Source organism: Pelobates fuscus, chromosome 5, assembly GCF_036172605.1.
Source record: "Pelobates fuscus isolate aPelFus1 chromosome 5, aPelFus1.pri, whole genome shotgun sequence".
Lineage (NCBI taxonomy): Eukaryota > Metazoa > Chordata > Amphibia > Anura > Pelobatidae > Pelobates > Pelobates fuscus.
In genome coordinates this window covers 170,800,013-170,827,924 of record NC_086321.1, presented here as the reverse complement: position 1 = coordinate 170,827,924, position 27,912 = coordinate 170,800,013, and the positions used below count along the sequence as shown (strand labels likewise).

Below are 27,912 nucleotides of genomic sequence, written 5' to 3'. Positions count from 1 at the left end.
TGCATCTACACGTATGTTCCACAATTGTAGTTTTATATGTTCATCCATCTTTACTGAACTATAGGGCATTAAGCAGAGTTTTAGAAATTATACGGTGTCCCTTATCTTGCAATATTTCAGAGAGGATCTGAAGTTCTAGCTTACAAGTAAAAATACAATGTGTACCACATAAGGCACATAGAACAAAAACAAATACCGTAAATACAATTGGCCAAATACCCCGCTTCTGGGTTTTTTGTAATGTACCTGCTAACATTAATGGGAATCAAGGATCCAAGATAAAGCATAGATCTGATAGAGAAATTGTTTCTTCTACAGATAAAAACTGTCCTTGGAGCAAAGGGGAAGACAAACGGGACTTTGTGTCTATATTTCATCTGGTGTTGAATTGCAAAGTAAAATGTAGTTTATGTGTACACAAGATTGGGATTGACATTTCTTAAATATAAATCGACTCAAGTCAGAATGCTTTTATTTTCTCTTCTAGTTACATTTCTAGTTTATAAATTGTACAAAAAAATAGAAATAAAAGGTATTTATGTAATTACAGATTCACATGTAGAGTTTGTGCTCATGTGGTTTTACCATCACATGTTGTTGTATAAATCTTCCAAGTTTTCTGATACGACTATAATAGTATGAGTTTGTCTCTGAGATGAATACATCAGTAAAAAATAGTTTTACACATTTTAGAAATGTTTGGAGCAACTCAGATCTCAAAAGCCCAGTTTCTGGACAAGGCCAGGCAGGCCCGGGAGGAGAGGAAAGGCCTTAAAGAAAGGGAAAGAGCTGCAATCAGAATCCAGGCACTTATTAGGAGGTTCCTCTGCAGATGTCGACTGCAACGAGAAATCAGGTATTGCAGACATTTCTTGTATGTTCAGTAGTCTGTGGGCGAGATTGTTATTATTTTTTTTTGTTTATATATGTATATTTTTTTCAGAAAGACTAGAATCTTTGTTATAGTGCTTGCCTTATTTATTTATTTGTGTATAAAGTTCTAACTTTTTATAAGTGTGCAAAGTAAACAAGTCAAAGTTTCATGATGGTGCTACTCTGCTACACTCTAGAGGTTAACTTATCAAGGCTATTGGATGAAGGGCTTCACATGCAGTACAAACGTCAGCTGAGTGTCGTGTGATGAGCTGCCGGTCAGCAGAAAAAGAAAATATAATTTATCAACATTAAACAAAACTTTTCTTTAAAGCTACAATACATTTTGTTTCCATTGTGATTCTGACAATGCAAGCAAAGCTTTATTCTAAACAGACAAAATGCATCAGCAATTTTTATAAACATAGACAGGGGAGGGAAGCACAGACTAAGCGTATGCCTTGCACAGTAAGGGCGATCATTATAATCCTAACACAATAATATTCCTAACAATATAGCTTGATGATCTCCCATAGGAAAGCATAGGAAAGCATTGGGAGGTTATTGCGCATGTACAAATCAATGCAATCAGAGAGCATTCAGCATTTCCATGCAGAGCATGGAGATGCTGACCACAATAAGAAAATAAGAAACACCTCTAGTGGCTGTCTGAGTGACTGCCACTAGAGGTGTTCCTAGGCAGCAATGTAAACACTGCCTTTTCTGATAAGTCTGCATTTACTTTGAAAAGCCTACGGGGGCATGCTGCAGACGCCAGGATCACTACATTAAGCTGTAGTGGTTTTGGTGCCTATAGTGTCTCTTTAAGCTCTCCAGAAATGAGGTGTGGGTTAATCAGTTTTCTTGATTTTAATTTTGTCCAGTCTAAATGCATTTCTGTAATGCTCTTTATTTGTGCAGAAAAGAAGTGGATGATTTTCTAAAAGGCACGGAAAATGGTTCAGTGAAGCTCAGTGCCGTTTCCATCTTCCAAGTATTCCGCAAACTGCTAATTATATTTAAAATGAAGCAAGACCGTACTGTGAGTTACATTCAATTTGCTTTGTAATAATATACCACTGTTGGTCTGGTGAAATGTCATCTTTGTAAATCATCACTGTTAAGAAACTGCTTGCCCCATATCCAATGTAATGAGCAGAGGTAGTTATGGTGCACCTTAATGGTCAAGCTTTGTCATAGATGTAACACGTTTGTGATGTTACATGATTGAGCCAAATCTGAACCAACAAAGCTCTTTTGCAATCTTCTAAAAATACTTGAAATAAATTACCAACAAAAGATATTTAGGAACCGTGGATACCTAACCAACCGTTCATGATAAAATGGTTACTTGTCACAAAATAATACTGTTCTCTGTTTTGTTCTCTCCTAGAGGTTCGAACATCTGTGTCGCTGTATATTAACCAGTATGGAGTGTGAGAATGAACCCAAGGTTTGTGCTAAAGACATTTAAGCCAGAGCTCATATAGAGCTGCTACCGGCTTAAACTGAAGTTAGATTAAAATTGGGCTTCTATTAATGAATTCATAAACCTGTATATCCCGCAGGTCTGGTTTGTGTCTATAGCTCTTTCCAAGGACCTCACCCTGTTGTGGATAAAGCAGATTAAAGACATACTCTGGTACTGCTGTGAGTTTCTCAAGTTGTTAAAGGTGAGTACTACATCCTTTAATGATCGCTATAATAAGACCTGTAGGATGAATAGAATGAATATATCTTTATCACCTGGTCCCATGTGTGCTCTATCTGAATATATTATATCTCTTTTATCCTAGCCGGACATCCTCCAGGATTCCAAGCTAATCACACTCTACCTCACCATGCTAATCAACTTTACAGATACTTCTACCTGGAAGATATTCAAAGGGAAAGGTAAATCATGGGTTTATAATGAACCATCATTAATTTTCAACCAGATCCCATTGAGATACATTGTAGACTACAGTTGTGCAATCAATGATAAGGCACAAGTTTCTGGGGCTTCAATGATGGGAAGTTGATATTTCTAGAAGAAAATACATACCGTATATACTCGAGTATAAGCCGAGTTTTTCAGCACATTTTTTGTGCTGAAAAACCCCAACTCGGCTTATACTCGAGTCAGAGTCTGTATTATGGCAATTTGCATTGCCATAATACAGACAGGGGGCTGTGGGGGCTGCAGAGAGATGTTACTTACCTTTCCTGCAGCTCCTGTCAGCTCTCTCCTCCTCCGCGCGGTCTGTGCAGCTCCCTCTGTCAGCTCCCAGTGTAAGTCTCGCGAGAGCCGCGGCTCTCGCGAGATTTACACTGGGAGCTGACCGAGGTGCTGAACGGACCGGCGGAGGAGGAGAGAGCTGACAGGAGCTGCAGGAAAGGTAAGTAACGCTCTCTGCAGCAACCCACAGCCCCCTCCTACACAGTGCCCATCCACTGGACCACCAGGGAAGGAGAGCCCCCCTCCCTGGCCAGCTAGCAAGCAGGGAGGGGGGACGAAAAAATAAATGTAATGTAATGCATGCTTCCTATTAATCTAGATTTATTTATTTTTAGGGGAAACTCTGAGACCTGCAATGAACCACATATGTGCAAATATAATGGGCCACCTCAATCAAAAAGGCTTCTATTCTGTGCTACAGGTACACATATCATTAATGCTAATGTTGATGCCAAAGCAAAACACTATTTGTCAAAAACATGGTACAAATAAACAGAAACACAGAAGGTTTCTAACTTCATTATTCCAGCCGAACTGCTATGGCCTTCAATGAGGGGACTGTAAATAGCAGGTCCCCTGCACATGCTGATTTATTATTAAAGGATATTGTGCAAATACATGCAGATGGCATGAGCTGTCAATCAAATTGAGTGATGGCTGATAGGAAAGGGACCTTGTTGGAAGCCAGTTAATTTCACCCATACGCCTTGCTGAACCTTCTTGTTTGTGATGTACACTACTAATTTGCTTTAGGTTTAAGTTCAAAATAATTCAGGAGAATTGCTTAATATACAGTTCCCTCCTTTGTTCATATTGGCACCTTTGGTAAATATGAACAAAGAAGGCTGTGAAAAATGCCATTATTGTTTAACCTGTTGATCTCTACTCTCATGGATATCAAATCTTTGTTAATTGGGGGCACTATATAAACAAGGATAACATTAAACAGAGCAAAAATATAAACATGTGTATATCACTTTCACTTCAGTATCCTCGACCCTATATAACAAACAAAACCAAACAAATAAGGAACACAGAACTGATTAATATTCCGAGTGGTTCCATGCCTTTTATGTGTTTGGATAGTCCTGGAAGTAAGTTGTGACTATTTGTTTTTCCAGATCCTGCTTACTAATGGTCTGGCCAGATCGCGCCCTTCTCTTTCGAAGGGAACTCTAACCGCCCTGTTTTCCCTGGCTTTACGGTACGCTTTTGTGACATCAAACTCATTGTAAACTTACCAATAGGAATGCATTGGAAGGTTATGGATGATATTATTTTCATTATAGACATTGTCTTTTTTAACTCTGTGTTCATTTTTGTAAAGAAGGTCATATATAATTTACAGCAAATTTAAGCTTTAATCTTTTCCTTATTGGTTTGGTCTATCGTATTCTTTTTCAGGCCCGTCGTTGCAGCTCAGTTTTCCGACAACCTGCTCCGTTCGTTCCTGATTCACATAATGTCCGTTCCAGCTCTGATTTCCCATCTTTCTATCCTTACTCCAGATGTAAGTAGAGATATACAGACTAAGATGGATAGACAGCATCTGTACTCATCCATAATGGATGAAGGTAGAGAATCAGTAGCTCTGCACAATTGAGAAACCATACATAGCAGAGGAAGAAAGGCAGTCATTACATATTTCTAGCATAAGAAAATGCAAAGTCAGTATCTTCTCTTAGTGAAGGAAGAGAAAGAATAGATTACTTTATATAGCCAAAGGAGGAAAAGCAAGTGCCAATAACAATATTAGATGCAAAATAGTGTACATTCTAAAGGAAAGACATCAGTGGTTATGGGCATTAAAAAAAACTGACAGCAAGTCTGTAGTAAGGCATATAACCATATAAAATTATAAAACAGGGATAGGCAGCCTTCTCCCCTGATACTTTGCTGGCATTACAGCTGTAAGAGCATTATGGGAGATGTAGTCCATAACATCTGGAGTGCCGAAGGTTGCCTATCCCTGATATAGAAAATCGTGTTCAGTTTGTGCAATATATTATGTTTTCTCCATCTTTTGCTATTTTTCAGCGTTTCACTGTGATTGAATCCCATGGGCTCTTCCATAAGTTTATCTTGTTTCTGAGTCGGGAGGAGCAGTGCAGAGATGTGTGTGTATGTCTGGAAGGAAGTCACACTCTCTGTTTGCTAGGTATTATTTTATGCGTATCCTACATCTGCTTAGCGTGTGATTGTCTATAGACTTCCTCTGCTACATTGTAACACTGACTGCCCTTCACCGATTACTGGGGTATGAAAACTAAGCAGCTTCTTTTCTTTTTGTACAACCACTGCCTTTTGCTAATTCTTGGGGTATGGAACGAAACTGTTGCTTTTTTAATTCTTTATGCTGTCTAGAATCTTTTTGTTTTCCCTTCTAATGTTATATTTCATAGGAGGAGCAGAGTTATTGTAGGTTACGTATGATGACACATGGGGATCATGGCTGTGATTTGGGTTGCCTACTGTTTTTTTTATTTCAAATTACTAGTGATTGTGGTGAAGAGGCTACTTTTTCAATTGTGGGAGGGATCACTAAGATTATTGAGCCCTGCATTGTAAGAGAGCAGGAAAGATTCCAAGCTAATTCTCCTTGCTTTCAGTCCTGGAAATAGAGAGGGAAACATGGAGGACAGTATAGAGGCATTCAAAGAAATAAAGAGCCAGCAGTTGAAGGACAATATGGTCAAGACCTGAAAGCTATTTGGGAATTCATTGTTGGAATTATGATCAGATGAGATGGCACATAGGAATATGGGTAGGATGTGAAATTGTAGAGACAAAATTGGAATGGACATTTATTTTATTTATTACTGGCATTTATAAAGCGCCAACATATTCTGCAGCGCTGTACAATTAGTAGAGAACGCACAATATACAAAAAGTAAAGAGGGCCCTGTCCATAAGCTGAGATCTAATAAATATATTGTCACTGAGAGGTCTTCAGGCAGAAAAGACAAATAAAGATAGCGCAGAATAATAGGTGATTGTTTTCTTATTGAAATGTATTTGTAATATTTTTAGGTAACTTAATTTATCTTGGTCACCTTACGGAGAAAGTACTGCAGGAGGAAACCAGTCACTTTGTCAGCATCCTCACACACATGTTATCTTATTGCCAGAAATATGTATCGCAGAAGAAGTCTAACCTCACACATTGGCACCCTGTCCTTGGTTGGTTTTCCCAGACGGTGGATTATGGGTAGGGTATATAATTCTATGTAATTCAGATCCCAGATGTATTTTCTTTTTGTTTTATTGTACATATTTTTTATTGGTAATTTTCACTTCCTTTCAGATGTGAGAGCACAGTATTCTATTATTTATTACATGTTTTATTGTTATAAGATACTTTGTTCGTATGTAATGATTCTATAACTCTTTTTTTATGCTGCAATATACATTTACTAAAGAAACTGTATTACTACTTGTATAGAATTTTGATTAATTTTAGAGGTATGTTTCTTTTCTTCCTTTGGCCATATTAATAAAGAAAGATTGCAACTATCCCGTGTCAGAATGCGAGCTGTAGAGCAATTACAAGAGAAAATGTTATGGGCAAATGCAAATATTACAAGTTTTAGAATGAAAGGTTGTATTTCAAATGATTGCGTGTGATATTGCACTTTACCCATAGTGACTGATATACATGCTGCCTAATTGATGCTTGGTTAATTTCACTCTTTTAGTATATTGCCTCTCTTAATTTTTTTACTCCTTGCTCTGTGTTTTCTGACACTGTTTTTTTCTATGTATAATGTATGTCTGACACAGACTGCTATCAACTTTTAATTTATTCCCTTTTCAGCCTCAATGAATCTATGCCTTTACTCACCAAACAGCTTCAGCACCTATGGAGTGTCCCTATGATTCGCATCTTGTTCCGTGAGGTCCTCAGCAAGAAGTTAGCAGAGAATCAGGAGATGTCAGTGACCGCCTCACACAGCTCTTCACCCCAGAACAATCTGCCCATGAAAAGTGAGCTGTAATGTTAAAAAGTAGAATATCATGGAAAGGTTATAAAGTTGGTGAAAGTGATTAACTGGTAACTTATTATTAATTGCACAATCCTAAGATTTATAGTCTGAGATCTCAAGGTTAATCACAATAAAAAATCAAAATAGATCCATCTTGGAAAGATCTTACCTAACTATTTAACCACTTTTATAGTTCAGTGGTGATGATGAGATATATGTACTTATCATGTTTTTTTCCAATTCAATATTGATATGGGTGTATGCTTCTTTAAAGGGTTTCTCCAAGCTTAACTCCTACAGCCTGTTCTAGAAGAGGGGTTTGTTCTACTCATGCAAAAAATACTTAGAAAATTGGTAGGGCCCTAGTAATGGTAATGGTAAAAGTGTTGTTAAAATGTATACGGTGAGATTGTGAAGTTCCTACAAGTAAAGCTTACCAAATTGTTAAAACACCGAGTCAGCATCCACATGTTTTGCTGCTTTTTGTAACTGATAACATTTCATAGATTCTCTTTCCTAAGCTGCATATCAGATCTTCATCAGTTTGCAAAATATATAGTAAAAATGATCATGGCAGAGAGGGAGAGAATGCACTTGTATTGCACTAACTAGCTTTTTTTCTCAAGCAAAAGAAATGTGTCAAGCATTGTCTTTTATATCTGTATCCCACTAAGTGTATTATAGTCTAACCAGATTACAAAGTACGGTAAGTGTTAGGTTATTTATGGGAAACAAATTGGATGACACAGTTCCTACCTCACATTCTGATCAGTTTTTATTTGCTGACAGATCTTTTTAAACGAGCATTCCAGAAATCTGCATCTGTTCGCCATATCTTGAAACCTATTGGGGGAAAGAGAGTGGACTCCCAAGAAGTGCAGAAAGTATGCAATATCTGTGTGCTGTACCAGACTGCGCTGACCACCCTCACACAGATTCGCTTGCAGATTCTTACAGGTTAGTACCATTTTACACAATTCTTCATTCTTGCATGCAAAGACGCCATGATATGTCCCCTCCTGAGATTTTTGTTTTGTTCTTTCTAAGCAAATGATGGCTTAGCGAAGTGAAGTGACCACGGTTTCCTTTAGAAAATATCACTTAAAAAAAATTGTTATTGTCAAAAACACCACTCTTAGACTAGTACATGATTTGTTTCAGTGGGTGAACTAGACTGAAAATAGTGATTAAAAAAATCCCTCTTAACACCACCTACACCTATAAAAGTTGCTACCACTAAGGCACTTTCTAAATGGGTTGCTTTAAGCTACCCCACCAAATCTGGTTTAAAACCCACAAAACACAGTTTAGCAGAAATCAGAGTACTATTCTATAAGTCTCTTCGGTAATGTGATATCACACAAAGGCAGAGTTTAATAAAGGATAATAAAATTATTATGAGCAAAACATACAGTGCATAAATGTAAAAAATAGCAAACAAACACATTTTACATACGCCAAGGGAGAACATTAACTGACCATTCTAATACTAGTATAGTACCAGTCTCTTCCCAAGAGAGCTTTTGTTAAGGAAAATGAAAATCCACCAAAACCTGCCTGAAAATGATCAATGCTATACAGTTATGTATAGATGCATTTGATCTCTTTGTAACTAAGACTAGATATCGGTGAATCTAGACAATTAATTTGAAACCAAATTCATACGTAATGCTGAAAAAAAACAAAATGACATCTGAAATCATAACCAAACTTAAAGGAACACTATAGTCACCTAAATGACTTTAGCTAAATAAAGCAGTTTTAGTGTATAGATCATTCCCCTGCAATGTCACTGCTCCATTCACTGTCATTTAGGAGTTAAATCACTTTGTTTCTGTTTATGCAGCCTTAGCCACACCTCCCCTGGCTATGATTGACAGAGCCTGCATAAAAAAAAACTGGTTTCACTTTCAAACAGATGTAATTTACCTTAAATAATTGTATCTCAATCTCTAAATTGAACTTTAAATCACATACAGGAGGCTCTTGCAGGGTCTAGCAAGCTATTAACATAGCAGGGGATAAGAAAATCTTAATTAAACAGAACTTGCAATAAAGAAAGCCTAAATAGGGCTCTCTTTACAGGAAGTGTTTATGGAAGGCTGTGCAAGTCACATGCAGGGAGGTGTGACTAGGGTTCATAAACAAAGGGATTTAACTCCTAAATCGCAGAGGATTGAGCAGTGAGGCTGCAGGGGCATGTTCTATACACCAAAACTGCTTCATTAAGCTAAAGTTGTTCAGGTGACTATAGTGTCCCTTTAAAGTAAATGACCCTTCACTGAACTTACAATATACATTGTAGGTGTAGTGCCATTCTCAGAGACCAGTTGTAAAATCCCTGTACACTGTTTGGTCTACAAGTTAGCAATATTTTGAAAATGGAACAATGAATAATACCTACTAGGCAAGACTGTTATATCTTGCGGAATTCTGTTGGTGAAAATCACTAAATAATACTACGTAAGTTTGTTATGAATTGCTCTCAGCTAACCTATGTCTACCCTTAGGCCTCACCTATTTGGATGACCTTCTGCCTAAGTTATGGGCTTTCATTTGTGAGCTCGGTCCTCAAGGAGGTTTAAAACTCTTCTTGGAGTGTCTGAGTAATGACACTGAGGAGTCCCAAAGACTTTTGGCAATGCTGGTTCTGTTCTGTGACTGCTCCAGGCATTTAATTACGTAAGTACTACCAGTGCTCCTGGCATAGGTTATGGTGCAAGGACCTTCATTGTTCTTGTATCCCTCAATATGTTGCTTACAACTTCAGTATGTTGCAGGAATGTATGAGCCCACCCCCTGCTCATTCATATTGCAGGGAAAGCTATGCACAAAATGACAGTGTGAAGTGTGTATGACTTTATAAGAGTGTGAAAATGGTCCTTTAATGCTCCGATCTGTTGGCAGAATTCTTGATGACATTGAGGTGTACGAGGAACAGATATCATTCAAATTGGAAGAACTGGTCACAATCTCATCGTTCCTGAACTGCTTTGTTTTCAAAATGATATGGGATGGTCTCCTAGGTAAGGCTTTCCAAATGGTATAATAATGTACAGATATACTTAGCTATATTTAAAATTATAAAGAATGTTTGGGCTGTGAGGTCCCAGGAGCACAGCAATGTTTTGGTGTGTGGCTTTCAAATGAAGGGATATATGCAGATAAATACTCTATTTCTAATTGTTAATATGTATTAAATGTTAGAAATTTCTGAAAATAAAAGATGGATAGTGTTTGCAAATTGTGACCTTTTTTTATACACATTAGATGAAATGATGTGCTTAGGACATTAACATTAGGACTTTATTAGGACTCTGCTGCAAGTCAGCCCTAATATCTCATTAAGCACCACATATCATTGATCACAATGATCAATAATCTATATATAGCTGATTAGTGAAATACTAAGTGTAACTCCTCTCCTGAATGCCAGTGCCACCATATCAGCCTTTTTCATTGGGAATATAACAGCCACTACCCAGCTCCAGCTGCCTCCGGCACTAACATTATTAGCCCTGCTGTCTTCACTGACAGCTCACCGACTGATATCAGTCACTCCATTCCTATATCCAGCCAGTATTGGCTCAAGATGCTCTGGCTGGCGGAGTGCCTGTATGGGAATTTAGGAAATCCTGAAGCATATGACACTTATTGAATCATTCACAAAACTATCGATTGACCAGGGTATTCTAGGCCTAAATAGTCAAATTAGAAAACATTTCCAGCTCTGCCACTTTGACCTAGAGTTTGAAAGTGTGTAGTGTATGTGGCAAGAGTAAGAGTTCAGGATAGGGGAAGCAGGAATCTGCTTTTGATGAGGGCTTTATATCAATGGTTCCCGTAGTGATGAGCACTGCATCTTTAGATATATCTCGTTCTTCTAGAATTAACTGCTACAGGTTTATGCGTGCAACCAACAGAACCCAGGACATTGTTGTAGCAGGAGCAATTGACCACTAAAGTTGCTTTCTTTCCTATACCATATTAATTAAATATTAATTAATTGCAATAGTGTAATATAATCAGGAATTGATTTATTGTCACTGACAAAGTGCCTTATGTTTTCCATGAAACGTTAGTATGTCTAGATTAGAATACACTTTGGAGTATCAGTAATTAAAGTTAATTAAAATCTGAGGAGTGTTCTCTTTGCAGAGAATGCCAAAGGTGAGACTCTGGAGCTTTTTCACTCTGTTCACGGCTGGCTTATGGTTCTGTATGAGAGAGATTGCCGAAGGAAATTTGCCCCAGACGACCACTGGCTGAGAAAGTGAGTGAATGTTACAAGATGTTGTCATATATATGTTTGTGTTACTCGTGACATGTGTTGGACTGTGTTGGACACAACAAAGCCATTAGTATAGGCAATATATGAAATTACCGAATCTGTAACTCCTATGCTATGGTTTGTATTTGCAGACTATAATACTATGTACGGTAAATGAATATGATTATGGAATCTAATCAAAAGATCCATAATTCAATCTTAAGGCCCACCTCCACTCCAACCATCTTATACATTACACAGCAGATTTTCTACTTCTTGACTAATTTCCCATTTAGGAAAGGACCTCATTCCTCTCACGTTAGCACAGACTAAACTGTTATATTTTGCTAACTCCTATTTTCACTGTATCACTGTATCACTACATCTTTTTGCTTTTGGAAATTCCTGTGAATTCAATTCAAAACTACCGATCATGGGATTTCTAACTTATACCCTGGTTTATTATCAGCCACACATACATCTTCCCCAAACTTTATAACCAAATGAGAAACTGCACTCAGCTCTTCCATTGTGGACAAGTAGTGGAAAAACGTAAACATATGCTCCATTTCCAGTAAATATAAAGCTTTAGTATACAAACTATGTAGGACAACTGCCCCCATCCATTCTCTTTTCTATAGTGTTAATGGTACCTGCAAAAGGCAGACATCTAGTCCTCCTCTTGTGTGGAACAGTTGGTCGTTGAACCATTTTGGATCCAGGTTTACTCTACTCTGAAATTCATCCCTGATAACCCTCTCTACCATTTTTTCCAGAAGCACTTCTTCTCCAACATTTGTCTTCTTCTTTACATTTTTTCCAACGTACACTGTATCAAAATATAACAAATCTGCTGTGTGGCATCTTAATGATGTCGTCATGGAGCTCATCAATCTGCATTGATACCTGACATTGGCACCCAAGAGTGGATAACTTGAGTGGAGGAAGTATGCACACACTCCTCAACAGACATATATACAAACATACCTTTATTAACCAGTTTTGGTTCTCTAAGTTAATTCCACTACCTTTGATATTTTCACGAGCCCCCCCACCTCACTCACTCGAGGCCGTAAATCAAACACTCATTTCTCTTTTCCCTACTGCTTGTTTCCTCTCCCTCTACTACCTCTCCTTCTACTCCTCTATAGTATTATTGTATTGTGTATGTTATGCAGTTACTCTACAATTGTTTTATGTGTTGAAGTCTTACATAGTTACAGAGGTTGAAAAGAGACATGTGTCCATCATGTTCAGCCTTCCTCACATTTGTTTTTGCTGTTGATCCCAAAGAAGGTAAAAAACCCAGGTTGGAAAACTAGGAAAAAATACCTTCTTGATCCCAGAATGTATTCCCCTACTAATTAAATATTGTATATCCCTGAATCTTATGTTTTTATCAAGTATTTATCCAACCACATCTTCAGGCAGAGAATTCCACATCCTTAATGTTTTTGCTGTAAAAAAAAATCCTTTGCTTAGAATAAATCTCCTTTCTTCCAGTTTAAATGCGTGAGCTCGTGACCTATATATAGTCTTGTTAATGAATAGATTTCTGGACAATGGTTTGTATTCACAACCAATAAATTTGTATAATGCTATAATTTCCAGTGTCTGCTCCCTAACTGCATTTATTTACCACGCAAGCAAGCTAGGTAACATTAACAAACATTTTTATCATAAATGATTACAATTTTAAGTAATTGTGTTTAAACCTTTGGTACATCTCTTCTCTTACTAATCTCATTTAGAACCGCACAAAAATTATGTAATCTACAGCTCATTCACACTCAAAGCTGAAAATACATGTATGTTGTATAGTTATGGTTTATGCTGATTCTACAGATGAATATGTAGTGTGATGGCCTGAAAATCTACATTCTTATGATCTTTTTTAGGGACCTTAAGCCAGCTTTATTGTTCCAAGAGCTGGACAAAGAGAGGAAGCGAGCCCAGCTCCTGCTTCAGTATATCCCCCATGTAATCCCCCACAAGAATGTAAGTGAAATCATCATCTGGATTAAATAAAGCACAAGAAACAATCAGTGCCACTAACACAAAACATATAACAAATTATAGTATCTTGAGCCAAACTTAACGTACTTTACAGACTGCACAGATAGATACCAGCAGTGCTCGTCCCACTGTTATACGATTTAATGATAAATGAAGCAAACATTATTAACCATACTCACATAGTATCTAACACAGTTATGCAAGGAGACTCCATGAAAGTGAAAGTTCATGCATATTATAGTAGATTAGAGTAGTTTAGTAGATCATTTTGTGTATTTGAAAAAAATGAATTCATAAGTATGAGATTTTTTTTTTTTTTAAACAATTTCACTATACAACAGCAGCCTCCTTACTGAAGTGGTTATGGTGCAAAAACATTAGAATCAGAGCGCCTCTTTTTATGTATCAAACCAAAGTGTGTATAGAAATATAGTTCTCTCGGCACCCAAAGCCCAGGCTCTCTCTGCTCCTGCTTTTTTTTTGCCCAAATTTGCAGCAAAATGTACACCCTTTCTTACGCAGCTCTTGCATTTTACCTGTTTAGTTTCATGTCCGTGAAAGATATCATGGAATTTACATGTAAATGTATTTAGATGCAGCTGCTATGCCCATGAAAGAGAAACGCGTACATTTTTGCCTTGAGCAGGTGAACATGTTTATGCTCATAATGTCCATGACTTTTGATGATACATAAATGCTTTTAGATCGCTGTGAAAGTGTAGCATACAGAGCAGCTTCACTGGAGTGAATATTAGTGCGAGCATAAAGCTTGTTCTATCCACGATGAGTTTGATGCTTTCTGTCTAGCAAAAGTGCATTGATTGATCACACATGAAAACACAGACGGCTTGAGTTTTCCAACAGCTTTATACTACTTTTACTTTTTGCTAAAGAAAAGAGCTGTGGCATCCATGCTTTTTGTAATCCATGTTTTGTGTGTGAACAAAAAAAAATAGGAAACGAGAGATGATGGTAGAACAATATGTGAGAGAGATGATGGTAGCATTTTTTCACACATTGTATGGCTTAAAAAAACCTTCTAAATATTCACCATCACCCCATTCACTATCCCTATGTGAAGAATAAATTGGGCTCCATAACCTTTTATAGCCTAAGGCACTGTGGGATCCTAATCATTCTCTTTTGTGTAATGCCTGAATTTTGCTATAAGCTGTTAGATGGTAGTGGTAAGTTGCAAGTTTTGAGTGGTTTAGCCTAGAACTAGCAGCCCTTCGTATTATCATCCCATCATTGCTTTCCACATTTGGACATAAAACTGCAGAAGTGTTGGTTACACATGAATTTGGCAGCAAAGATGACAGACTTGTGCTAGACGAGCCATGGTTATTGTCAAACTACTTCTAGTCAGAAGACTATTTGGGGCATAACCATACAGTAAGGTTCTAGTGTTTATAGTATACATACCTGTATTTGTAGAGCAGTTGTTTGGATTTGTATACGTTATGCTAGTGCATGTTTACACAGAGTCCAAAATCATGACACATCTTAGCGGAGCCTTACATGAGCCTGGGATATTAGCACCTTTGTGTTCTCATTTGGTGTGTTAAAACACTCACATATTGATAAATAAATCATTTAAAATTAACACATTTTTTATGTTTGTAATAACAGTAAGGTTTCTGTATAAATGTACATTCTTTAGTACAGCGCCTACACATTCATTTGTTTATGTATATGAGTGTGTAAAAGTTTTCTACACTTTTTCCGATCTTTCTTCCAGAGGGTCCTTTTGTTCCGAAACATTGTCACCAAAGAAAAAGAGAAACTTGGTTTAGTGGAGACCAACACTGCATCTCCACACGTCACCCATATCACAATTCGAAGGTCACGGATGCTGGAGGTTTGTAAAGGGTTTCAGAACGAAAGAGGCTTCTTGCTTTTCTTCGTATCGATATGTCACTCGAATGAAATAGTATCACTCACTGAGCTGTGCTTTACACTATATTTTAAGTATTTAACTACTGATTGTCTAATCATAACGTAATTGCATGCTATCAATATTAACAATGTGCCCTAAATGTAGGTGTAATTCTTTCTAATTTTTTAATGCGGGGAAGAGAGAGGTCCAACCAAGTTGTGCTTGCTATGTGCGCATGTTGCATGAGCAAGTTGGACAGGTCTAATTTTGAAAAGGGGGACTTAAACGTCTAACAGTATTTTTATTCCATGATGGAACACTCATGCCTGTGTGCAGAACATTGTGCACCATTATGACCCACATACAGGGAATCATGAGACGTTTGTAATGGACATCAAATGCCAGGCTGTGCTGGATCTTTGAATTAAATAAAGGAGTGGTATTTGGAAAAGCAGAGAACAATTATTTTCTACATTTATTTATTCAGTAGTAATTAACTCTGAGTTGATATCAGTCTATAAATAAACTATATCATTTAATTATTAAAAATAATCTGTTTTTAACATACATTAGTGTGTGCTTTTCTGTTTATCAAGTGTTGTCTAAAACAATGTGACATAATCTAGAGGAATTTTGTTAAATAGCCCTGTATATTGTAGAAAGCCTTAGATGGATCAGTTGATCTTTAAAGTCTGTTGTAAACAAGCATGATATTCACTACAGTGTGTATTTATTGTTGGAATTCAAAGTTAATTTCACATTTTTAGGCCAACATATATGAATTTATTTTTTGGTGTTATATTGGAATTTCACTTAGAATTTTCTTTAGATGTTTGACCATTCACCCTTGTGAATGACACAGTGTATAGCAATGTATGTATTTAATGTTTCAGGTACATTTCCATTTTTGTCATACTAAGTCTTTTTTAAGAGTCTGTTTTGGTGATTTTTTTTTTTGTCTTCATTGAAAAGGATGGTTATGATCAACTGCGACAGCTCTCCCAAAATGCCATGAAGGGAGTCATCCGCGTTAAATTTGTCAATGACCTGGGAGTAGATGAAGCTGGTATAGACCAAGATGGAGTTTTCAAGGAGTTCTTGGAAGAAATTATAAAAAAGGTTTTTGATCCTGCTCTGAATTTATTTAAGGTAACTTGTTAATCCGCAGGCTGAATGCAAGGTTTAATTCGTAAATTATGCTATGTAACCTCTATAAACCCTGTGCTTACTGCTTGTTCCTATAGACCACCAGTTCTGGGGATAGATTATACCCATCACCTACATCGTACATCCATGAGAACTATCTCCAGTTATTTGAGTTTGTTGGGAAGATGCTAGGAAAAGCAGTATATGAGGTAAGCAATAAAAACTATTGCTAAATGTGGTTAATATCCTCAAAAAATCTACCAAATTTCGAACACACTAAAGACAATTCAGTCAAATTCTGATATTTTCTCTGAATCTTCATTACATTTAACACAATCACAGTGTATAGTGGTAAACTGTAATAATAAAAACATGTGATCCCTTTAATCCTAGGGCAACCTGACAGTATATACTTTTTTTCCCCTTCCAATCCAATGTTTAAAATGCCGTGAGGATGCCTAGTTCTCTTGGCATGTGCAGTGGAAATTTTTCCAATTAAGAACACTATTTTTCCAATTCCATAGTTTAAAGGAACACTATGGTTAGGGATACAAACAGGGATATTCCTAACACAATAGTGTCTGTGATAGATTTAGCCTCCCTTTTCACTAGCAAAAAATGTAAAAAAAGAGGATTTACTTATCTTTTTTTTTTTTTTTATAGCGCCACGATTCCTATGCTTCACAGCTTCTTTTCCAATCCAGTGCTTCTCATAGAGTTGCACTGCGGACGAGGTCTGCAGCCACTGCAAATGCTCATCCAATGAAACATTCCTCATAAGAAAGCATTGAATTCACTATTGAGTTTCACTCTATTGTTGCTAAGGATGAAATTTTAGTGGATGTCTCTACAAAACTGCAATGTTCTACATTGCAGGGTTAAGACTACAGGACAACTGCAGACAGACCACTTCATTGAAATGAAGTAGTCTGGGTGGTTTCAGTGCTCCTTTAATTCATTGCTGAGCTATTCTGTGACATTTAGGTTTACTAGCGTGCTCTAAAATTCAGAGCTGGGTTTAAACATTTTGGAGAATGTTAAATTTAGTTGCTGTGCTCCATTGTTTCATGATTTGGAGCTTAGTGAATAACATACAAATTAAATGATGTTACTGAGAGACTTCCGTATTCTAAACAGATTCCTAGAGATCTTCTAGGGCAAGGCATAGGCAACCTTCGGCACTGCAGATGTTTAGGACTACACCTCCCATGATGCTTTGCCAGCATTATGTGTGTAAGAACATTATGGGGGATGAAGTCCACAACATCTGGGGTGCCGAAGGTTGCCTATCCCTGTCTAGGGTTTTACATGTTACTTTTCAATAAGCAGCGTGCTGCATGTTGACATGCTGTCATTGATCAATATACATTTTAAGTGCTGCAAAAATAGAATGTTTATTCAAGTAATTCACATAACGTTTGAGAGAGTTGGGGAACATTTTGTATTCTCAACACATTTTATATTATGACAACTAAGAAAACCATGTCTGAGTAAAATGTAATTAAATTAATTATCTCCCTTATATTTCTAGGGTATAGTGGTGGATGTCCCCTTTGCCTCATTTTTTCTCAGTCAGCTCCTAGGACACCATCATAGCATCTTCTACAGCTCTGTGGATGAACTACCCTCTCTCGACTCGGAATTCTACAAGAACCTTACTTCTATCAAAGTAAGTTCATTGTAGCACTTCCAGAGACACATATTAACTTGACTGCTGGCCTTGACTTCTTGTAGGATTTTTACCTGAGTTAGTTAAATTGTAATTTTGAACAATATGTAAAACAAACAAGAAAAAGCTATAAAACTGGTCATTTGTTTAACAATTCAAAGTCATCTCCAGAATGACATCCCCAGCAAGCCAAATTTCTGACTGAGATAAATCTCCAAGTTAAACAACTTTGTCACCAGAGTTTGTGATGAGAAATAAAATGATGCAGATATTAAAATATAAAATTGACAGAACTAATGCTGTCAAGGAATGTCATAATTTGTAGGAGTAGCAGCCTTCCGTGAAACTTTCTCTGTTATATTTGACGGTGCTACAATAGCTGTGCTTGGATAAGTGTTTTTAGACCTATTCCATATATTTCAGCGTTACGATGGAGATATTAGTGACTTGGGCCTAACGCTGTCGTATGATGAAGATGTCATGGGTCAGGTATGTAGATTTAGCTCTCACTGACATTTGCATAATGCTAGTTCTTAGAATATTTTCACTGTTTGTAATTGTGTAGTTTCTGATCTGTGGCAGGATTATTCCTTTAGAGGGATGCTCCAAATGAGCAGTGATCTCGTTTAAAAGAGGCAAAAAATAATCTCATAAGATGAAAAAATGTGCTCATATTTAAAGGACCACTATAGGCACCCAGACCACTTCAGCTTAATGAAGTGGTCTGGGTGCCAGGTCCCTCTAGGTTTAACCCTTTTTACTGTAAACATAGCAGTTTCAGAGAAACTGCTATGTTTACTTTAGGGTTTATCCAGCCTCTAGTGGCTCTCTTATTGACAGCCGCTAGAGGTGCTTCCGCGCTTCTCACTGTGATATTCACAGTGAGAAGACGCCAGCATCCATAGGAAAGCATTGAGAATGCTTTCCTATGGACTGGCTGAATGTGCGCGTGGCTCTTGCCGCGCATGCGCATTCAGCCAGGGACGTCAGAAGAGGGAGGAGAGTCCAGGCGCTGGAAAAAAGGTAAGGGATTAACCCCTTCCTCCCCCTTCAGCGCCACGGGAGTGGGACCTTAAGGGTTGGGGCACCCTCAGGGCACTATAGTGCCAGGAAAAAGAGTATGTTTTCCTGGCACTATAGTGGTCCTTTAATGTTTCTGCAATTGCTGCAAATGGCTAGGCTTTGTTGCATCTGCAGTGAGTACTGCCCAGATCTGGAACTGTCTCAACCAGCCAGGATGCTTTCATTGTTTTCAAAATGAGCTGTATATCTCATAAATTACTGAGCAAGGGGTCATGTTGTCCACAGTGTCTGGAATGGCAGAGATGGTTTATAGTGAGTAACCTTATGATACTACATAGATGCTGCCGTTGGAATAGATCCACAATCAGACCCCAGTGGAACCTAATAGAATACACCAGGGCCCATATACCTAAACTTCTGTCCACATGCATAGATTGTTTGATTGTTTGTTTTCATCTACATTAAAAAGATAATATTTTGTTACATTTAATGAAAAATAATGTTTCCATACATTTCTTCAAATCCTCATAACAAGCCAGAGATAAAATGGGTGCACAATTAAGAAGTATTATAAACAAATGACACTGATGTGTTTGCATACACCAAACACGTCAGTACAAATATTAACTTTTAGTGCTAGGATGGCCATAGACTTAACAGTTAACTCTAACTAGTACATGTGTGTTCTTGTGTCAATGATCTCTTTCAGGACTATATGATTACCAACAACTTGAGCAGTCGTTTCATGCTCCCAATATGTCATTAAATACATTAAAACGTGTGTTTTCTCTGTGTCTAACAGCTGGTCTGTCATGAGCTGGTCCCTGGTGGGAAGTCAATTACAGTCAGCAATGAGAACAAGTGAGTTCTGTTTATAAATAATATAGGGATTGAAATCCTGCTTTCCTATTTACTGTGGGTGCTGTCCCTCTATTTGTCTTTATTTGCAGGAACCCTAAGCCCACCCTCTGTATTTGGGATGACATAATGTGGATGTTTAACTTTGTCATTATCCTTCCTTTACATGTTAATGAGGGTGTGAAACTCCCTTTTTATGCCATTCCAAGCGGGGCTACGGGTTATGGTATTAGGAATTTCTGTGTCAAACATCTTGAAAACTGAAAGAAAAAAAACCAGAGAACCTTCACCCATAGCTAGCACCATAAACACTAAATGAGTAGTTTAATATTAATGGATTGTTTAATAGAAAGTTTACTTTGAGGATATTCCTTTCTGGACTAATGATTCACCCCCTTTGACCCCTGAATAGATGGGTCTTTTAGGGCAAAAAAAGGATACAACTGGTCTTCTATATGAGAAAAAGAATGACAATTGGAGACATTATCAATACAGTATAGTACAATTTAAATTCTGTCTGTGATCTTATAATACAATACACAGAAAGAAAGGTGTCTATCCCTCTGCAGGCTTTGATCTATGTACACACACTTTATATGTTCTGACCCTAACTCCTGATTCAGTGAATTTCCATCATCCCCTAAAATTTATGGAAATAATTCACAGGGATGATGTCCATTTTTGTCCCTATCCTTCAGATCAGAGCTGATATTCTCTTTCTCATTCACCTGTTTTGATTGCATTTCTTTTTTCTCTTTCCATCATGCTGTGATGTCCCGTATCATTTCCCTTTCCTCTTTCACTGTCATTTCTACCCAGTCACTCACGTTCACCCATCTTCTCTATTTTACAGGATCAGCTACATCCACCTCATGGCACATTTCCGCATGCACACTCAGATTAAAAATCAGACTGCTGCTATCATCAGTGGCTTCCGCTCCATCATCCGGCCAGAGTGGATACGCATGTTCTCAGCACCCGAACTGCAGCGTCTTATATCAGGAGATAATGCAGAGATTGACCTGGATGACCTCAAGTAAGTAAGAAAACTTGCATTTTTGTTACTTCCTTAAGGACCAACGCCTATTAGCACGTATCCCATCATAATAAAAGGTTCTTTAAAGATCCTTCTCATGAATGGAATGATGGATTCAATTAACAAATTCAGAGCTGTATGGAATGACCAGCACAGGAGGCATTCGATACTGGCATGAGTGATGTCTTTGAAAAACAGCTTTCGTTGACAGTAATGTGTATATAGTGGTCCTTAAAGAGTTAAGCATATGTTTAATTGTTGAAATTATTACTTAAGCGATAAATTGGTATTAGTGTTTCTATTTATAACTTTATAATCACATTAAAGCAGTCACCACTTGAAATGACCTTTGAATATTAAGTATTAATACCTGGCAAACACAGAACCGATTCCTGGATTGTGCAGTTAAACTTCCACATCTTGGTACATTTCACAAGGCTCAGCAACTGTGGCATGTGCCTGTGTGTGAATGTTTTGATGCAGTAGACAGCACAATCTGGGAAAACGTGTTTGCTATGGCTAGGCTGCCAGCGGGAGAAACTGATAAATTAAGATGCATTACATAACTCTTTACATAATCACCTAAATCTTGCTTTTTTACTTGTAATTATTAGCACATTTTCATGTTTTGCGCAGAAAAAAACACCGCCTTCCCTTGAAGAGATGTATGGGTGTTGCTATTAGTGTAGTGCGGCAAAATCATAAAACTAGAGCAATCACCATGGAAACCAATTAAATCACCAGGGACATTCTGTTAATGTATTTCACTTTTCTATTAGTTTATTAAAAGCACGTTAAATGCTTCTAAAAATGCTATATTTTTGTGTACATCAAAATCAAAGTACTAATTACTATGCTTGATGTGGGGTTTCATAGTTTACTTCAAATGACCCATTTGTTTGACAGCAACAGATTTATCCCGTCTATTGTTCGGTTTTTGAAACTAAAACTACCGTATATACTCGAGTATAAGCCGAGTTTTTCAGCACATTTTTTTGTGCTGAAAAACCCCAACTCGGCTTATACTCGAGTCAGTGTCTGTATTATGGCAATTTGCATTGCCATAATACAGACAGGGGCTGTGGGGGCTGCAGAGAGCGTTACTTACCTCTCCTGCAGCTCCTGTCAGCTCTCTCCTCCTCCGCGCCGTCCGTTCAGCACCTCGGTCAGCTCCCAGTGTAAATCTCGCGAGAGCCACGGTTCTCGCGAGATTTACAGTGTGAGCTGACAGAAGAGCTGAATGGACGGCGCGGAGGAGAAGGGAGCTGACAGGAGCTGCAGGAGAGGTAAGTAACAGCTCTGCAGCCCCCACAGCCCCCACTGAACTACCAATGCCACTGGACCACCAGGGAAGGAGAGCCCCCCTCCCTGGCCAGCTAGCAAGCAGGGAGGGGGGACGAAAATAAATATAAATAATAATAAAATATAAATAATAAAGTAATATTAAAAATAATCAAATTAAAAATAATAATAAAAAAAATTAATAAAACAAAAACATTATTAAAATAATGTAAAAAAAAATTATAATAAAAATGCCCACCCCCCACCAAGGCTCTGCAACACACACACTGCATCACACACACTCACACTGCATTCATATACACACACTGCATTCATACACACACACTGCACTCATACACGCACTGCATTCATACACACACTGCACTCATACACACACACTGCACTCATACACACACACTGCATTCATACACACACACTGCACTCATACACACACACTGCACTCATACACACACACTGCATTCATACACACACACTGCATTCATACTCACACTGCACTCATACACACACACACTGCACTCATACACACACTGCACTCATACACACCCACTGCATTTATACACACACACTGCACTCATACACTGCACTCATACACACACTGCACTCATACACACACACTGCACTCATACACACACACTGCATTCATACACACACACTGCACTCATACACACACTGCACTCATATACACATACTGCATTCAGTATATACACACACACTGTAAATAAATATTCAATATAATTTTTTTAGGATCTAATTTTATTTAGAAATTTACCAGTAGCTGCTGCATTTCCCACCCTAGTCTTATACTCGAGTCAATAAGTTTTCCCAGTTTTTTGGGGTAAAATTAGGGACCTCGGCTTATATTCGGGTCGGCTTATACTCGAGTATATACGGTACTTATTTTGGTTTCATGCTCCTTTTTATCAATTCAGAACTCATCCTTTATCGTATTTCTGGTTTGAGGAAACAGTTAAATGACACTGTTACTTGTAGGGGTCTTCCCTAGACCCCATGTCTGCTTGCATGGTGGTGGAGAGGATTCTGGAACATGTACTTCCTGTAATCTCTCTTTCCTTGCGCTTCAGTTTACCGTAAAAGCATGACTATACTTAATGAAAAAACAATATATAATGAATGATATGTCTAAACTTTCTCTAAACAGGGGGGGAGAAAATGAGACCAATGCAGTGTATGCTGTTATGCATGATCAACCTTACCATAATTGGTACAGTAATATAACAATGGCATCCATGTAGATATATTTATATACCAATGACTTTTTCCCTTGCAGAAAGCACACAGTATATTATGGAGGGTTCCATGGAAGTCACCGAGTCATTGTCTGGCTGTGGGACATCTTGGCCAATGATTTCTCCTCTGATGAAAAAGCCATGTTTCTTAAGGTATGGTTGTCCATAAAGCAGTATACATGCAGTCAACAAGTGAATAAGCCTGCTGGTCAACCTGGGGCTATTAGCAGGTGCATAACTAACAAAGACCCCCAAAAGTGACATTGCCGCTGCATGTGTGGTGGTCTGGGGTTCAGTAGAGAGTTATACTTACCTGATGTGGTAGCTCTGCCATTTGTCAAATTATGTCAACTTGAGAATTTACCATGAGACAAAGTAAGCTCTACTTTGTCTTATTGATATTTTTTGACTGTGTTGGAATTTGAATAAAATTCCAGCACAGTCTGCATGAGCATTTCACAAATATTTTATCTCTATGAAATGTTCAAATTTTTTGGGATGTGTGGCGGGTAGAGCCACTTTAAGATACTTAAATCGCCATGCCGCCACTTTCATTACTAAACTGTTAGGATAGAAATATATAGAAAAAATGTAGCGCAAAAATACTTATACAGATGACAGTCATCTGTATAAGTATTTTTGCGCTCCACTTTTTCTATGTATTTCTATCTTAAATTGCTTTGTGCTGGGTTTTAACCCTTGGGTGTAAGGCACTAAAGTGTGTAGCGGCATTATATATATATATATATATATATATATATATAAATTTTTTTTTTTTTAACATATCAATGCTTTCAATAATTGTGGGATACAAAAGTTGTTTTTTTCCAATTTATTCCCTTTTGAATGCCTATTTAGCGCTCTTTTTGATTTGTTTAAATTTGCTATAAACTGTTAGGATGTTTGTACAAAAATACAAATTTAAGCCCTGCGCTCACACTCCCACAACTCGTGCACGGCAGTACGCCTATAGTACACATCAGCCCCAATACATAGAAGAAAAACAAACAAACACAAAAACAATTGCCTGTTGTTGGTCACAAGTGGAGCTTCCATTTTAATGCTGTTGCTGAATCAACAAGAGACAGTCACATGCTGATTATGTTTTCTTTCAGCAGCTGTGTGCACTCTAATGAGATGATAAACAAGCTAACACACAGTAACTGTTATACAGAGTAAAGGTCAGAAATTCCAACATTCTCATTCTCGATGTATATAATCTGTTTGTGCTTTTCATTTCAGTTTATTACTAGTTGCTCTCGGCCTCCACTCCTGGGATTTGCCTACCTCAAACCTCCTTTCTCAATCCGCTGTGTAGAGGTGTCCGACGATCAGGTGAGATATTCATGAATAACGTTTTTTTAGTTGTCAATGTGTGGATATATGTTTAAAGTAGTGGGCATGTGTTAGAACCTTGTTCAATTGCATCATTTCTTTTTTTGTAGGACACGGGGGACACCCTGGGCAGTGTCCTGAGAGGATTCTTCACCATCAGAAAACGGGAGCCAGGAGGACGTCTCCCAACCTCGTCCACTTGTTTTAACCTTCTGAAGCTTCCCAATTACAGCAAGAAGGGAATCCTGCGGGAGAAGCTGCGTTATGCTATCAGCATGAACACAGGCTTTGAGTTGTCTTAGCATTTCTGATGTGACTTCCTCTTTAATTTTATACAACCTTTTTGGTGCCAGACGTTCCTGTGGCTCATGGCTAAGCAGTGTGTTGGAAGGCCATCAAAGCAAACAATGTAAACTACACAAAGTCACCACTTTTAAATCTGCAGTCCCCCTGCACATTTATTTTAGGATGTGATTGCACCCCTAACTGCTGCTCTTCTATTTTCATCTGACACCTGAACACGGAGAATTGCAACTGAATATATAGTGTGTGGACAACCTAGGCTTTCGAAATAAAGTTAAAGCAGGAAAGTGTGAATAATAATCGTTTTATGGCATGATTTAACCCATGGAGGTGATAAAACATAGCAAAGCAATTATCTTGCACTAAACTAGAAGGTGTTTTTTTTTTAGATAAATATTTCTGATTCCCATCAATAGATACAAAGTGTCTCATTATAATCATCAGCCTGCACTGGACCCTACTAATGATTTGGTCTCCGTCCTTGTCTACGATGATGTGCGACACTGAACAAGCACACACTCAGTTAAACCTTATGTTAACATAGACAATTCCAGCATGTGTGAGCCATGAGCTCAACTCTGCACAATCTTGGCTTAGTTAAAATGTTGGCTCAGCTTCACAGGGTAAGCATGCCCTCCCCCAGTCACATGGTTCCACCTCTAGAGAACAAAAACACTACACACGCAGATTCTGATGCTGATAGGAAAATCAGTACATTCACTAAAGAGAGGTTAGAATCGTCATGTTTATATTTATTTAACAGTAATGAACTAAACAAAAAGATTGAAATGACCTGTAAGAATGAAACCCCCTTAAACAATGCATCTTCCTTGTTGCTTTCTCATTACCATCCTCATAGGGCAATGAATGAGGTCTAACAATAGAAAACCGTGGTTCCATAAAATACAGAATAAAATAAGACATTCTATGGATTATTCAAGTGATGATCAACCCTGAAATTGCTAAAAAGCATTATGTCAAAGCTCAGATAAAACATTTCTCATCGAGAATATTCTCTCTCTATTTATCAGTATATAATAGGCAGTGTACTCATTTGTACTTCTAAAATAGTACTTGCATAATGAAGGGTAAAGAGCCTTAGAAGAACTGATAATTCATTGAATTACAACTTCAAAACTAAACACACAATTTAAGTGTAGTCAGATAAGCTTATGTTTAATCAATGTTTAAAACGTTCAGGGTCATCTGCTAAACTAGGAATTGTTGGAATTTCCTAGTTTGGGCCAGAATATCCAAACTGGACAGCTCAACTATTTTAGTCTAAAATCTATAATCCCTTGGTGGATATTGAACTTTTTACAGTTGAAAAAGTTGAATAGCCTGGTCTATTGATCAGTCACAATTCCCCCTGCTAAGAGTGTTGGGTTTTTATTACTGATTTTTAGGAATGCATCTTACTAAAACAAGGATTGTATTTAAAGTGTTTGTGATCCTACATGAATATAAATAACTATATTGGATTTAGCAATAGGCAATGGCCAATTAGGAAATATTGTTCAGGACCTTATACTGTGTTTGGATGACCTCTGTGTGATATCAGCAAATATACGTTCAAAAATAGTCACTCCCAAGAAGGTGTATGGCTTTCCGAGTGCAATATCCATGTATTAAAAAAAGAAAGTTATAAATAGAAGAATATGGTACTGTAAACATATGTAAATAAATCCTAATATTTGTCTGATCTTCTCTGTGTCACTTGTTTTAAATGGCTTTCCTGAATCTTAGCTCCCCTCTTTTGTTTACAATCGTGCTAAAAAAAGTATCATTTAACAGTGGCAAAGATTCATTGTAGTGCATTGTATCTATTATGACTGTAATAAACTGCGTTTTTTTTCTATGCAGTCTGTTTTGTTTATATTAACGGAATGTACAGTCACATCTTCATCTGGGGCCTACTGGGCGCACAAGACCACATCCCTTGTATCTATTCTTTGCCTGTAAGAGAATCCTCTTAAATCATAACCAATACAGCACTTAGGGTATGGGTAGCCCATCAACCTTGCACATAAGTGTAGTGGTATGACATGCAGCCCTCATGAGCAGGCACACATTTTAACAATGTAGTAGATATGCCCCCCAAAGAAAACCTGCTATCTGCAGCCTTTGCAAGCCCTCCCCTATTGCCAACACAGACTTTAAGTTGTGTTGGGGAAAACAGCAATTAAAGGCTTCTCATTGAGAGGTCTATGTGCAAGCATTCACACGCTCACATTCAAGGCTTTCCAATGCTTCTTAATGGGTTGTAGTACAACTCAATTAGAAGAGGGGAAACAAGGCACGCTCTAGCTTTGCACGCCTGCTGCTTCCTTTAGTTCTGTGGAGCTTACTTAGACAGCCAGGGATGTGTTTCTGCTTCAATTATAGAAGTGTTGATATCTATTGAAATCTGCACTTTTATAAACAGTCATGAATATGACAGACTCGTACTTTGTGTCTGAAGTGTTCCTTTAAAGTCACAATAACCCGCACTCTGGGCAGAACTACGGCTGCAAAGAGAGCTTGTCAGACTCCTCATAATGGGTGGACACCACAGCACTCCTGGCACCACACCCAGTACAGTGAGCTGCAGTGTTTATGATGTTTGGAGTGTCCCTTCGACCCTTGTAGTACTGAATTAAGCATGTCCAAAAGACATGACTCAACAGACCTTATGGCCAAGCTGCTACCTGTAGTGGATGATATTCAAGGTTAAAGAAAAACTACATAGTGTTAGGAATACAAAGCTGTATTCCT

General features: G+C 37.8%; 1 protein-coding gene across 1 annotated transcript in view; it reads left to right on the top strand.

Moving 5' to 3' along the window:
* Window positions 1-26,119, top strand: part of UBE3B (ubiquitin protein ligase E3B) — a 33,410-nt gene extending 7,291 nt beyond the window's left edge. The window contains exons 3-28 of the mRNA XM_063454673.1: window positions 694-856; window positions 1,795-1,915; window positions 2,267-2,326; window positions 2,442-2,546; window positions 2,670-2,766; window positions 3,427-3,512; window positions 4,213-4,295; window positions 4,496-4,601; window positions 5,129-5,249; window positions 6,122-6,299; window positions 6,906-7,075; window positions 7,864-8,031; window positions 9,585-9,756; window positions 9,982-10,100; window positions 11,233-11,347; window positions 13,243-13,342; window positions 15,102-15,221; window positions 16,212-16,388; window positions 16,484-16,594; window positions 17,917-18,054; window positions 18,478-18,543; window positions 19,880-19,938; window positions 20,789-20,971; window positions 23,562-23,673; window positions 24,763-24,855; window positions 24,966-26,119. Of these exons, the coding sequence (XP_063310743.1) occupies window positions 696-856; window positions 1,795-1,915; window positions 2,267-2,326; window positions 2,442-2,546; window positions 2,670-2,766; window positions 3,427-3,512; window positions 4,213-4,295; window positions 4,496-4,601; window positions 5,129-5,249; window positions 6,122-6,299; window positions 6,906-7,075; window positions 7,864-8,031; window positions 9,585-9,756; window positions 9,982-10,100; window positions 11,233-11,347; window positions 13,243-13,342; window positions 15,102-15,221; window positions 16,212-16,388; window positions 16,484-16,594; window positions 17,917-18,054; window positions 18,478-18,543; window positions 19,880-19,938; window positions 20,789-20,971; window positions 23,562-23,673; window positions 24,763-24,855; window positions 24,966-25,157 (3,213 nt within the window). The 5' untranslated portion in view covers window positions 694-695 and the 3' untranslated portion in view covers window positions 25,158-26,119. The remainder of the gene's footprint in view (window positions 1-693; window positions 857-1,794; window positions 1,916-2,266; window positions 2,327-2,441; window positions 2,547-2,669; window positions 2,767-3,426; window positions 3,513-4,212; window positions 4,296-4,495; window positions 4,602-5,128; window positions 5,250-6,121; window positions 6,300-6,905; window positions 7,076-7,863; window positions 8,032-9,584; window positions 9,757-9,981; window positions 10,101-11,232; window positions 11,348-13,242; window positions 13,343-15,101; window positions 15,222-16,211; window positions 16,389-16,483; window positions 16,595-17,916; window positions 18,055-18,477; window positions 18,544-19,879; window positions 19,939-20,788; window positions 20,972-23,561; window positions 23,674-24,762; window positions 24,856-24,965) is intronic.
* Window positions 26,120-27,912: the final 1,793 nt, after the last annotated feature.